Below are 15,190 nucleotides of genomic sequence, written 5' to 3' on the forward strand. Positions count from 1 at the left end.
ACAATGATTGGGTTGCTTCAGGTTAATGAGTGAACATTGAAAGACTGCGCAGGGATGTCTCATCTCATGGGACTTGGGTTAGGGATAACTAACCTGGGTTAGGGATAACTGGTTAGGGATGGGTTAGGGATAACTAACATGGGTTAGGGATAACTTGAGATGGTGAAATGCCTGCTCAAAACTCAGGAGGGAAGATTAGGATTGGAGTTCCACTCATCCGTTGCCTTTTCACCTTGGATAAGCTCATCCAATGCTCAAGCGTAATGATTGTGGGGAGCATCTCGTTGCTTCACACAGATATTTAGAATGCCATCCACATCAGGGATTTTGAATCTCGGCATTTCTAGAAGGTGTTGTCTAATTTTCTGTTTGAGAATTATCATTCTGGGGGAAATATCCTCACGAGGTTGCTTCTTATTTTCCAAGTTTTGGATCCATTCCTCCTTGTTGTTGTTTTTTTTTCATTTTCTCTTTTCAGAATAAGTATCCTTCCACAAATTTTCTCGTTCATCTTTTTCTAGGGAGGAGTTTTGTGACATTCTGTTTCTGTTTCTTTAGTTCACAATACAATCTTGCCAGTAAATTTTTTAACAGCTGGTCTTTTCTGTCATTTACTGTGTTTGAATTTTTTAATGCTCTCCTGTATGGATCCTCACAGCAATTTCAAATTGTCCTTTTGAGAGAAACCCTTATTACATCTGGAGCATTTCTAAGGACACTCTCCTGTATGGATTCTCATATGCCTGTTCAAATTGCCTTTTTTAGAGAAACTCTTATTACATCGAGAGCACTTGTGTGGGCGCTCTCCTGTATGGATCCTCATATGCTGGTTCAAATCACACTTTTGAAAGAAGCCTTTATCACAAACAGAGCATTTGTAAGGACGCTCTCCTGTATGGATTCTCATATGCCTGTTCAAATCACCCTTTTGAAAGAAACTCTTATTACATCTGGAGCATTTGTAAGGACGCTCTCCTGTATGGATCCTCACATGCAATTTCAAATTGTCCTTTTGAGAGAAACCTTTATCACATATGGAGCATTTGTAAGGATGCTCTCCTGTATGCATTCTCATATGCCGATTCAAATTGCCTTTTTTAGAGAAACTCTTATTACATCTAGAGCACTTGTGCAGGCGCTCTCCATTATGGATCCTCATATGCTTGTTCAAATCAAACTTTAGAAAGACACCCTTATTACATCTGGAGCATTTGTAAGGACGCTCTCCTGTATGGATCATCATATGCAATTTCAAAGTATCCTTTCGAGGGAAACTCTCATTACATCTGGAACATTTGTAAGGACGCTTTCCTGTATGGATCCTCATATGCCTGTTCAAATCACACTTTTGAAAGAAACCCTTATTACATCTGGAGCATTTGTGAGGACGCTCTCCTGTATGGATCCTCATATGCAATTTCAAATTGCCCTTTCGAGGGAAACTCTTATTACATATGGAGCATTTGTAAGGACGCTCTCCTGTATGGATCCTCATATGCCTGTTCAAATCGCACTTTTGAAAGAAACCCTTATTACATCTGGAGCATTTGTGAGGACGCTCTCCTGTATGGATCCTCATATGCAATTTCAAATTGCCCTTTCGAGGGAAACTCTTATTACATATGGAGCATTTGTAAGGACGCTCTCCTGTATGGATCCTCATATGCCTGTTCAAATCACACTTTTGAAAGAAGCCCTTATTACATCTGGAGCATGTATAAGGACACTGTCCTGTATGGATCCTCATATGCATGTTCAATGTGGCTTTTTTAGAGAAATCCTTATCACATATCGAGCACTTGTGCGGGCGCTCTCCAGTGTGGGAAGTCATGTGTATTTTGACGTTACTCGAAGAAGTAAAATCTACACTGCAAATGTTACACTTAAAACGCATTTGGCTTTCGAGAACTGTTCTGTGTTTGTTTAGTTCCGTATTAATCTTTGTGTTGCAAGGACCAGACATGCACTTCGATGTTAAAGGTCGTGAGACTTGTACTTGGGATTGTTTCTTCAAACAAGACAGCTTCACTGCCACACTGCACCTGGACCTTATTTGTCCAATTGGACTTCTTGATTGTTCTACAAAACAATGAAAAACAAGTCATTTTTCATTTTTTATCAAACTGAAAATGCAAAATATTTAAAGATTTCGAAAATTTTATATATTCTGAATTCAAAAGATTAAATATTCATTTTATAGGTTTCTGCTCACCAGTTGCAGAACAGTTAGGACTGGCATTTGTCACATGAACATATGAATCTTCCTTTCTAGAAGCATGTGTTGAAGCTTCTGAGACAAATGAATCATTGTGTCGTTTAGATTCCATATTTGCAGGATAAACATCACCTGTATACAATTCAGTGTCAGTCTTTTGCAGGACATGGAGTTTAAAACCTGCCAAATATAAACCATGTTAATAGGTCGTATGCAATGATGTCACTTCCTGTGCAAGAACAAGGCTCCGTAATGCTGCCACCATTACTGGAGAAGAACCGAGGTGTTTACAACGAGAAGTATGTATGAGCTGGTGTGTGTAGCAACCATTTCATCAATGGTAAGTTTTTCCCCATGTATTACACTCTGTATTACCGTAAACTGTTGTGTATAATCTGCACCGTTATTTTGTGACTTTTCCAGTTGACTTCCGGATTTTTCCAAGTGTCGGTCGAATCTGCTGTAGCCATTGCTACCTGATTATTGCCAAGTTTTCCAAACCGGATTTGTCATGTTTTTTTATGACATATCTTTACCTCTGCCACCAAAGGTGGGCGGAGGTTGTTTTCCCCCCTGTTTGCCTGCCTTCATCTGTTTGTGAACAGAATATTGTCGTGCAAATACCCTCGGTTAAGACCGTGGGATCGCGGATAGCCTGAACGAGCTTTAACTCCGAGGCGACGATCAATTGCAGATTTGACTATGCAAGCATGGGGGGAAGAAGGAAGAGGAAGAAGCGGCGAGCTCTTACCTCATGGCCTGCGCACGCCAGCGTCTTCAACCTGCAAATTAATAACTCAAACGAACATGGAGGTAAAATGTCCGAAAATAAACAGGTTTATTACACGGAACCCGATACAAAGGAAACACGACGGAAGAAACTCATTCTAAATTGGGACGTCCCCACACAGATTTCAAATACGAGACAAAGGGAGAAAGAATAAAATAAATGTCGCGTCATGTGTTTGTGAATGCGAGCTTATCTCCATCTGGCAGTGTCAGGGATCGTCTGGCTCGAGCGCGTCGTCCGACGCAGCTCCGGTTGGCGCAAACTGCCTGGTCTTTGGCACGGAGCGGCCCTTGGCGCGCCCGCTCGTCAGCGCTCCAACGCAAGCTTCGCTCATCATTCGCACACCAACACAAGGAAGAGAATCGACGGCGTTCCTTCTCTCCACCATCTTTCGAACTGCTCGATCCTCCACCAGGTCCGAAGCAAGAGAAGGCCCAGCGCGAAGGGACAGTCAGGAGCAAGAGGCCAAGGGAAGAGAGAAACAAAATGCCGGCGAGCGAGTCGTTTTGTCACTCGCTGTGTGATGTCAGCCCTCCTCTCTCCCAACCAGTGCCTCGTTTCTTGGTGGTCTTTCGTGCCTTCTGACATCACCAGCGCTTGTCCTTCAATCAGCAACCTGCTTCTAAGTAGTGGTTTTGCGCCTTCCGCACTGATTGGCCAAGGTGTCAACGGTCGGTGGCCAATCAGTGTGCCACTCCTTTACCTTTCTTACCCCCCCAATCACGGGGAAGCTTTTTGTCCCTTCCCCGACCAATCACACGTTCTCCTGGGCGTGGCTCCCAGCCTGCCTGGCATGATGTTTGTTGCCATGGTGGTGTACTGCGCGGCCACTGCCTGTTGGTTTTTTTCGGTCAGTCATTGTAAGGGGGGGAATTTAATTAGTGTGTGCACTAAAGGCCTATCTAAGTGTCAATAGGATGTATTGCCATAAGGGACACTGGGATGCTCACAGAGGGAACGACACAAAAGGGAATTTTACCCATAATCCCTGTACTAATTAGCATGCCCCGCCCCCTCGTAACAGGGACAAAGATAAAAGCTTAATCCGACATTCGGGCTACAGAACTTATTACATCTAGATTCGCTATCACGACAGCCAGACACCTACCGATGCAGATCTACCTGGATCTAGATATTCCTCTACCCCTAATTTTCATAACAATATCTCAAAAAGTTGTGGACTAATTTGGAAGACATTGGTGGAGAGTTTGAGTATGTGACAAGGACGAAATTATTAAATATTAGTGAAGATTCAAATCCGGATCCAGATCAGATAACTCTTTACATGATTTTTCACCATTTAGTGATCAGCTAAAACCGATATATGTCACGATATAAGGCACGAGTGATAGGCACGATATCTCAAAAAGTTATGGATGGACTTGGACGAAATTTGGTGGGCAGGTTGGTTGGGTGACGAGGACTAATCAATTCCATTTTGGTGAGGATCGGAATCAGAATCCGAGAATGTTTAAATTTGAAGTGATTCATCTCCATTGAGAGATACGGTCAAAAACGATTTGCAGCATGATGTTTCAAATAGTTTTGGATTAATTATGACAAAACTAGGTGGATGAGTTGGTAAGGTGACAAGAACAAGCCGATTAGATTTTGGTTCAGGCCGGATTTGGAGCCAGACCTATCAGTGGGATACAAAACAAACTGTTCAGCCTGACGGAGGAATGTGCTCTTCCGATTGCTGTTCTAGTTTTTCCTAATGTAAACTTTGTCAGTTGTCGGAAATGCCACACCTATCCAAACGGTTACAGATTTTGTCATGTGTACCAGCATCCAATGGCCTGCGCTTTGTGGACAAGTTGTGGACAAGTTGGTTAGGTGACAAGAACAAGGTGATGAGATTTTGTTTCAGGTCCGAATCCAGATCTGGCCCATCAGTGGGATACAAAACAAACTGTTCAGCCTGGCGCAGGTATGCTCTCCACGGAGTGCTTTTGTAGTTCCGAATTTAACCAACAGTGTCCTGTCCTGAAAGGTGGTTGCTGCTTTTCTAACCCTTGTATCAAGGATATTACCCTGCGCTCACGAAGCGAAAAGCAGGGTTCGGCATTTGTTTGCGTACGTGTGGCATACGTGCGTACGAGTCGCATGCATGCTTGTCTGCATTTTAAAAATTAATTCTCTCGGCAACCGTTGGTCCGATTGGCACCAAATTTTACCATAGGAGCGCCTCCACCTGTAGATTTTGTTTTATTCATAACTATGTCGTTATCGGTCACGTGGTATGGAAAAACGTTACACTTCTATATCTCCGAAGCCGCTCAATGGAAAAAATTTAAACAATTCTCATTGTGAAGTACTCCCCATGGGGAATAATATATGTAAATGATGATGTCATTGGTGCCTTCATTATGACGTCATAATCTGACAAGTACAATGCTTGATCTGATCAGTATGAAAAAAAATTGATGTGCAACTGTTAGGGTGATGGACACGAAATTTTCACCATCGGAGCGCTTCCACCTCTAGAATTTTTAAATGATAATTATGACGTCATATGTCAATCTTGTTTGATTATTATGAACTAGCAGAAGTACCCAGCATTGCCGGGTGGGGGAGGGGAGGGGAGGGGTAAGGGGAGGGGAGGGGAACGGGGGGGAGGGGAGGAGAGGGGGGGGGGGAGGGGAGAAGAGAGGGGGGAGGGGAGAAGAGGGGGGAGGGGGAGGGGGGAGGGGAGGACTGGGGGAGGGGGAGGGGGAGGACTGGGGGAGGGGGAGGGGGAGGACTGGGGGAGGGGGAGGGCGAGGGGGAGGGGCAGGGGGAGGGGGGAAGGGGTAGGGGGAGAGGGAGGGTGAAAAGGGAGGGGGAGGGGGGAAATGGAGGGGGAGGGGGAAAAGGGAGGGGGAGGGGGGAAAGGGAGGGGGAAAGGGAGGGGGAGGGGGAAAGGGAGGGGGAGGGTGAGGGGGAAGGGAGGGGGGAGGGGGAAGGGGGAGGGCCAGTCAACAATGACGTTGCAGTTCTCATGGTCGGAGAGCAGCACAACAATCGCGACATCGTCCTGCATCTTCGCAACAGCACGAAGCGGATTTTGGAGACTCACCGATCCTGTGACGCCCTCCAGTACCGGCGTTACCGGGCGGGGGAAGGGAGACCCGTACATTACACACATTACAACATTACACACACACAAACTGTGTTTTATGTTCAATGGTCTGGCGGCGGGAATGGAACATCACGTGATCGCTCTGAGCGAATCAGCGCGCTGCTCTGCCACCGCTCAGATTCCGTGTATAATATTCCTCGCTGAAATGCGCTGAGGTAAATATGAATAAAAAATATGGATCTCGTCAAATATTTTTAGGTCGGCCATTTCCTTCCCAGGCTCAATGGCCATGTCTGTGCCAAATATCAAGTACGTGAGCCTCTCCGTTTAGGAGTCTATCGGTAACATTACACACACACAAACTGTGTTTTATATATATATAGATTATGACATCATAGGCCACAGAGTGGCCAGACGGAAGCCAAACAGTTCAATCTTGGTTTCATCAGACCACAGAATCTTGTTTCTCACAGTCTCAGAGTCCTTTAGGTGCTTATTTGCAAACTCCAAGCAGGCTTTCATGTGTCTTTCACTGAGGAGAGGTTTCCGTCTGGCCACTCTGCCATAAAGCCCAGATCGGTGGAGTGTTGCAGTGATGGTTGTCCTTCTGGAAGTTTCTCCCATCTCCACACAGGATCTCTGGACGTAAGCCAGAGTGACCATCGGGTTCTTGGTCACCTCTCTTACCAAGGCCATTCTCCCCCGATTGCTCAGTTTAGCCGGGCGGCCAGCTCTAGGAAGAGTCCTGGTTGTTCCAAACTTCTTCCATTTAAGAATTATGGAGACCACTGTGCTCTTGGGAACCTTCAATGCAGCAGAGATTTTTTTGTAGGCTTCCCCAGATCTGTGCCTCGACACAATCCTGTCTCTGTGCTCTGCAGGCAGTTCCTTCGACCTCATGGCTTGGTTTTTACTCTGATATGCATTGTCAGCTGTGAGACCTTATGTAGACAGGTGTGTGCCTTTCCAAATCATGTCCAATCAATTGAATTTACCACAGGTGGACTCCAATCAAGGTGTAGAAACATCTCAAAGATGATCAAGAGAAATGGGAGGCACCTGAGCTAAATTTCAAGTGTCATAGCAAAGGGTATGAATACTTATGTGAATGTGATATTTCAGTTGTTTCTTTTTAATAAATTTGCAAAACTTTCTAAATTCCTGTTTTCTCTTTGTCATTATGGGGTATTGAGTGTAGATTGATGAGGGAAAAAATTTATTTAAACGATTTCAGCATAAGGCTGCAACATAACAAAATGTAAAAAAGTGAAGGGGTCTGAATACTTTCTGAATGCACTGTATAGCACAAACATACTTCTCTATGCCAAGAAAGGTGGCTGGTGTGAGTGTTGCTGATTGGCCAAGAACAGCCAAAGATGAAGCATGTGGTCTGTGCCGGTCCATCAAATCAAATGGTCGTGCTTTACCCTTGTGACTGAAAGCTGCTGAGAAGTCACCACCAATGAAGGTACGGTATGAGGGCAAGGCGGTGCACACGTTTGGGCCTAAGATGTCTGGCTACATTGATCAGCCACTGATTGTTCTTACCGTTGAGCCCCATATCCAGATAGACAGTCACCTGGTCAGTAAGAGTAATCAGCTCGTGGTACAGAAACAGTACTAAGATATCGGTATCATCAGCTTTCTTTCAGGTTTCCTGCTCCTGATGAAGAATACGAAGTCTACAAAAGCCACTTGAGGTCGGACATCAACTGGTATATGGATCAGATTCTTCTCTACCTTCTTGCCGAGAACTGTTTTGTTGGTTGAGCAAATCGCTCCGTTAATGTGCGCCATTGACAGAGGTGCTGGTGACAGGGGATATGATACTATGGCCTCGACACTTATGAATGTCTGCATTGCTAAATAAATAAGTCGTCCAAATAAATCTCGCGTGAAGCGTAATTCCAACACGTTGAGATATCTGGTGGTTAATGTCACAGTGATCCCATTAATTGCAGAATTCTTGACCTTGTGTCTTCTGATAGATTCTTTGAAACAATCAGGTCCGGCTTCACATTCGGTGATGAATTTATTTTTCAACTTGTTCTCAGTTTTATACAGATTGTTGAGATCTTCAGCAACTTCAGAGGAATCAGTGCACCCAGTCGACAGGCAGTACAGTTTGTCATCTCTGTGTATGTCACTGTATGGGTTGCAGGTTTCCTCTATCTGCTTTGCAAGTGCTTCCCCATCTGCATTGTCATGTTCTTCACGATATGGTCGAAGTTCCTTGAATATTTCTTCCTCCGATGACAGTCCAGCCATCTCAAGAAGGCATGTAACAACAGCGCTTCTTGCTGACCGTGTCACTGACCACCTCTTCTGTGACTGACCACATTGGGTGCATGCGGATATTCCAGTGACTGACTGTCGAGAAGCAGCATCATGGTTAATGGTTTGCTTGCCTGTGATGTCTACGGCAGTGCAAAGAAATGTTTTGGATGTTCCTTGTACTGATAGTGCACCATCTTCAAAGTAGGCTTTTATCCCTGGGTGTATCTTCTCCATATTTAGAAGATCAAGATAGTATTTTACGATCCATCGCTTGTAGTTTGGTCTGTCTGCAGCCCACAAGACTGGTAAGATCTTCTTCAGTGCATACACATAGTGGTCAACGCCATTAGTATGCGATACACATTCAAGTACCATATCGTGACTGAGCATATCCATGAAACTGATCCAGTATTTGGCTGTCTTTCCACGATTCGCCTCTCATATGTTATCCCGATACTTGTCCCACTGCGTGAAGACCAGTTTAAGGCCTGGATCAGCGAGTAATGCTGTGAGAGACTTGGGTGAAGGTTTCTCGCTGAAGACGTTTCGTGCTGAAAGCTCACAGTCTGGAAGATCCGCATTTTCCTTGATAAACTGGTTGAGAAGCAGCTTTTCCAGGGCGCTCATAATAATTGGGTGCAGACGGACACAGCGATTGTAATGCTTTCCATTCAGGAAGTCTTGCAGTGAGCCAGAGCTAAGCAATTCTGCATCACATAGCAGATCAGGCATTCCAGATGAGTTTATTATATATCTCAGTCCAGCAAAATATGACTAAAAAACAAAAAAAAATAACCACCTTTAGACCCTGGTGTTGGGCTAGACCCTGGTGTTGGGCTAGCGGCTAGGGTGCCGGCTTAGGATCCTAGGATCCTGGGTTCGAATCCCGGTCGATTGCTGAATTAACGCCAGGGGGGGTTGACTCAGCCTGTCATCCTTCCGAGGTCGGCTAATTGAGTACCAGTTCACTGGTAATTCCCTGTTTGTCGTTAAAGGCGGCAAAAAGGGTTGGCGTCAGGAAGGGCATCCGGCCGTAAAACATTGCTTCAAAAAGGGGACCGAAAAACAACAACAACCACGGTTCCCGAAAAAGGCCAACCCCCGCTTTGCGGGGAAAAATGGCCTCTAAAAAAAAAAAAAAAAAAACCACCTTTAGAGGCCATTTTTCCCCGCAAAGCGGGGGTTGGCCTTTTTCGGGAACCGTGGTTGTTGTTGTTTTTTGGTCCCCTTTTTGAAGCAATGTTTTACGGCCGGATGCCCTTCCTGACGCCAACCCTTTTTGCCGCCTTTAACGACAAACAGGGAATTACCAGTGAACTGGTACTCAATTAGCCGACCTCGGAAGGATGACAGGCTGAGTCAACCCCCCCTGGCGTTAATTCAGCAATCGACCGGGATTCGAACCCAGGATCCTAGGATCCTAAGTCGGCACCCTAGCCGCTAGCCCAACACCAGGTGTTGTGTCCAGCAAAATATGACGATTCCATTTAAATGTCCCAAAGCAGATGAAAAGGTTGTCAAACTTAGGTGACCCTTGGTCTTGAATACGCATAGCTGTTTTAGCTATTGCCAGATCATAATGAACTGCCATGTACTTCTCACCACACTCATCTGCCACTTTCTGAACATTGAGTAGAGTTTGTTGAACTACATTTAGCCTGGTAGGGGGTAACTCAATATTTTTCCTATACCCCATTTCTTATAAAGGAAGTGCGCATCCTGTGTGAAGAGGGAATTCCACCCTCTCAACACGAGAGTTTTTGATTGTATGGAACATTAGAGATACCACAAAGAGTCTTTCCTTTTTGAAAGTACAAGATTATCTGCCTCAACTACAGTGTACTAGGTATATTTGAATTTTCCTGCCAGAGGTCTGCGTTGATATGGCGATCTCTTTTTGGAGTAAAATATGAGTGACGTCGTCTCTTCGTTGAGACTTCCTCAGTTTCCATATTGGCTAGCACAGCACCTTCCACTGGGACTTCCTCAGGTTCCATATTGGCTAGCACAGCACCTTCCACTGGGACTTCCTCAGGTTCCATATTGGCTAGCACAGCACCTTCCACTGGGACATCCTCAGGTTCCATATTGGCTAGCACAGCACCTTCCACTGGGACTTCCTCAGGTTCCACATTGGCTAGCAAAGCACCTTCCACTGGGACATCCTCAGGTTCCAACAATGTGGCATACCTGTGGAGGCACGCCCAACTACCAACCCCGATCACATGGAATTCAACGCAACATGGCTGGAATATGGATGACAATGACAATCTACGTATTAAATGGTCGTGACCTCAGTTCAAGTTATGACTCAGATGAGGAGATTGATGATGAATGGTCGGATACAGACAACAGTGATGTGGATGAGTGTTATGATGTTTAAGTCGTAGTGATATGGGTTATATAAAAATGTACTGTACATACACGTTCAATGTGAATATAATAATTTCATTTTTATTTTGTCAGGTGTCAAGTGCATTATTGACTAAATATGTGTTTGTAGCAAATATCATACCTGACTGCCATTACTCATATGTTTACAGACTGCATTGCATCGATACAAATTATTAACTGCATATGAAACCTTCATATCAAAATAATCGATCATACCAAAATACACCATTTGGTGTCTGTCTGTCTGTCTGATGAATTTTTGACGCCAATACATTCCGTCATTACTTATCCAATCTCAACCAAACTTGACAGGAGGACGAAGGGTTATGAAGGTTGTAGCGCATTTATTTCCCCCCCTCCCCAAAGGGGTTTTCTCCCCCGAGCGGGTTTTCCCCGCGATTGCCGTCAATGAGGTTGCGTGTTGAGGTGTATATCAATGTTAAATTAGCTTTATTGTGGCGTTTTTCCAAAGAAGAAGATTTATCGCGGCGTTTTTCCAAAGACGCTTTTAATAACAAAATTAATGATAATCGCATATTGTTAATGTTATGACAAAACAATATTAATACTAATAATGTCCCACTTCCCCACGGCGTTTTTCCTGCAGTGATAACGTGTATAAACAGCTTATAGTTATAATGGTGTTTCCATGGGAGCAACGGATTCTACAGGAAGTAAAAATATTATAAACCACAAACACGTATGCTTAGCTTTTTAAACAGTCGCTAATGCTCTTTATAACACTAAATGAAGAAATTTGGAGGAATCCCGACATCCGTGAAGTAAGGTTTACTTACAGATCTGAGCGAAGATCAACTGTACTCTATATAACCCACAAATGTTGGGTTAATAACATGGCCCTTTCTACCACTACCATAGCATTTTTGGTAGCGAACATTTGAAACTTGCTCCTGCTGTTTAATACGAAACTGAAAGGGAGGAAGACCGGGGTGTGCTCATTTACCAAGCAGCTAGCTTGGGCTTGCCAAGCCAGCCGTTCCTTAACGGTTTAGAATGGAGTGATTGCTCAAATGCTTAAACCACTTGGCGATTTCTTCACAAGAAACTTGGTAAATGAACACACACACACAATGTTCTTGAGACCGGACCATAAATCGACTGTAATCTATATACCCCAAAGAGGAATGACCCTTCTTGCCGCTCCCGTAGTGAGCGGGTGTACAGTTGTGATAAGTAATTTTGCCAAATTTGACCGAATTACATGCACATTTCCACTTTAAGGTAAGTGTTTACTTGTGGGCCTGTAACTCACTCATTTTGCAGATATAGACCTCATATACCACTCATTTTGTTTGTGAGGAAATAGCCCAGGTTTCTGAATCAATTACACTAAGTTTAGACTAGTATCTTGTATGTGTCACTCACTCAAACATGAAGGAAGTGACCCTGGTGAAAGTCGTTTTTCACATTTTCGGAAAATGAAATCCATACAGTTTCAAAATTACGAGCTACGCATCCAATTTGGTTTCACAAGTGGATGGTGGTACCACTACAGTAACTCAATTCCTAATATTGTAAGATTTGAATGATGTATATAGTCAGGAGAGCATACAATGTGATGTTGAACTTCTCAGAACCCAGCACCACTGTAATTAACACATATTTGGGCCTGATACATTAATCCACAATGGGCACCCTTTAATAACAAATGGTCATTTCGTGCAAAACAACGACCGCTGGCTCCTGGTCTATAATACCTGTTTGTGAATGATACAGTTGTTTGTTGTGCATTTATATAAGCCAGAGATCCTTGTTTCTTTGTTGTGGGGCTGTGGGTGCTTTGCTTTTACTAAAAGGACCCCGAGTGTCCGACCACGTCAAAATGATGTTAGTGGAGGTTGAGGAAATGTGGTGCTGAGTGTTTCTGACTGGGGGGCGGAGGGGAGAGAGAGGAAGGGCCTTATTCAAAATACTTGGCAATTGGTATGGGGTGGGGAAGTAGGTTGTTACCAGTGGGTCACGGTTAGTTGCAGGTTTGGGTTTGTAAGTCAGAAGGTCTGGTCTAGGTATGCGTTTTGCTCGGTTTATCGCTTCTTTCACAGAGTGAGAGACATAGTGTCTTGCAAGGAAATGTCTTTCTAGTTGGGAGAGAGAAGTTTCTTCTGCCATTTTTGTTGAGCAGATGCGTCTTCCTCTGATTGCTTGGCTGTATGTATGGTATGTTTACAATAAATTGTATGTTTAGGGTCAGATGAAGATAAGAGAAGGTAAGAGTGAGTGTTTCTTGGTTTGGTGTATAGTTCTGTTTCGAGTCTGTTGTTTTGAAGTGTGAGTGATGTGTCTAGAAAGTGAAGTATGGACTTTGAGCTGTTGAATGTAAACTTGATGGTCGGATGAATCAAATTTAATTCATTTTGGAACTGTATGAGACTATGGGGGGATTTTGACGAGATAAACTCAATGTCATCAATATAACGTACCCAGGATTTTTCCAAGATGCCGTGATGAGGTTGTGCATAGATTTTAGCCTCTATCATTCCCATGAAGATGTTGGCGTATGATGGTGCAACACGGGTGCCCATAGTGGTACCCTGAGTTTGAATGTAATGTCGTCCGTTTACATTTATTTATTTTTTTGTATACAAAATCGAGGCTCGTGTAAGAGCTAAAGCCCCTGTCACACCTTGACGATTTAGCCAGCGTTTGCCGACGTATCAAAATTGAGTGCTGGTGTGAGTGAGTCATACGCTGGCATACGTCGACAAATTTTGTGCATGCACAAAATTTGTCGACGAGCTCGGCGTACTACGACGTATGCCAGCGTGCTTCAGCGTGCTCTTAACGTATACAAAACTTACCCATAACGTATTCGATGTGTGCCAGCGTATTCGCCAAATTTTTCATACGTCGGCATACGTTGGCTAAAACGTCAAGATGTGACAGCAGCTTAACACATTAAACACAAAAACAAAAACGGACACATAAAACATGTAATAAAGGGAGCGGGAGATAAGAGGGGGAGAGAGAGGAAAGCACACAAGTAGAGAACAGGAACGTCGGTAGATCTGTGGAAGGGAGAGGGTGGGGGTGGGAGGGAGGGTACACGGTATTATTAACATGGTTTTTTGGGTTGTTTAAGACATTAAAACAAAGGTAAGAGGTTCGGGAGAAGTATGGGTGAAAAAAAAAAAAAGGCAAACAGCGAAAGAACAAATGTGAATAAACAAAAGATCGACGAGGAAAATTTGAAATTATTCAATTTGAGCGTCAGTTCCAATGGGCGCATAAGGTAGGTGGTATTGGGACTTGAAGTGTATCCAGTGCTTTGCGGCATGCAGACAGGCCTTCTGAATGTGGAATAGTAGCGTATGGGGATGTAACATCTGCCGTGACTAAAATTTATCGGGAGTCAAAAGGCGAGTATGTTTCATTCAATCCTCGGACGTGTCAGAAAACTGGTTGTGCCCTTGAGATATGAGGGGAGATTCAGTACGAGACGAAATACATAACAGTCAACAAATTTTCACATCAAAACAGTTGGACATGCGCAGCCAGACACAATTGGCCTACCTGGATTGTTTACCTTGTGTCTTTTAGGAAGAAAATAAAGATAAGGACAAGGAGGGTATTTTGGAACAAAGCGAGATTTGATGGCTTCATCTACCTGAATAGAATCTACGATCGTTTTAACCTCTGAGATGTGGAAGGGTGGGGCCGGATGGGAGCTCTTTGTAGGTATCACTATGTAGTTGGAGATTACCTTCTGCAATTTAATCGGTAGTCGACATAATGACAACAGTGGAACCTTCATCTGCTGGCTTTATTACTAAGTCTTTATTATGTCGGATATTGTAGAGTGCTCTTTGTTCTGCCTTTGTAAAATTGTCCTTATGTCTTGAATAAATGTATTTTTGTGCTGCATTTTCAATTTCATTGTTCACTTGTTCCATACAGACGTGCAGATCGGGATTGTCAACACGTGGTGTCCAGGTGCTTTTTGGTTTCGGTAAGGTGAGTTGTGGTGTATTAGGTGTATGTAAACTATCGGTGTATGTAATTGATTGTATGTGTGTCTGTTGGTGTTGTCTGTTGTAGGGCTGATGGTGCTGGGTGTACTATAGCAAAGTATACTTTGAATGTAATTTGCCGACAGAAATCCTTTAAATCTTCTTTCAATTGTAATTGGTCTATTTGTGGATTGATTGGGCAAAATTTTGGACCCTTGGACTGTAATTAAATTACCTGTAAAAATTAACCTTTCATTTTAGACCCAAAGCTGTCCTTGCCTAAATGTGAGGTGAACAAACTGCTTCCTGCTTGTGAATAATTGCAATGTGTTGTTAAACAGGGAACACTTTGGATTTTGATTAAGAAAAAAGGAGTTTGGATATCATAAATCCAAACATGCTAACAACGCAAAATTTCTCTAAAAGACATTCCATACGTTACAAGAAAAAAAGTATTTATGGTGGAGCATCGAGGTATTTCTCGA

At 43.6% G+C, this 15,190-nt stretch overlaps 1 protein-coding gene across 1 annotated transcript in view; it reads right to left on the reverse strand.

Annotated features, from left to right (window-relative positions):
• Nucleotides 1–384: 384 nt before the first annotated feature.
• LOC137430386 (uncharacterized) overlaps nt 385–15,190 on the reverse strand; it is a 96,943-nt gene continuing 82,137 nt past the window's right edge. The window contains 2 exon segments of the mRNA XM_078781080.1: nt 385–2,079; nt 2,213–2,347. Of these exon segments, the coding sequence (XP_078637206.1) occupies nt 710–2,079; nt 2,213–2,347 (1,505 nt within the window). The 3' untranslated portion in view covers nt 385–709.

This window comes from Myxine glutinosa, chromosome 6, assembly GCF_964187855.1.
Source record: "Myxine glutinosa chromosome 6, kmMyxGlut1.1, whole genome shotgun sequence".
NCBI classification, from domain to species: domain Eukaryota; kingdom Metazoa; phylum Chordata; class Myxini; order Myxiniformes; family Myxinidae; genus Myxine; species Myxine glutinosa.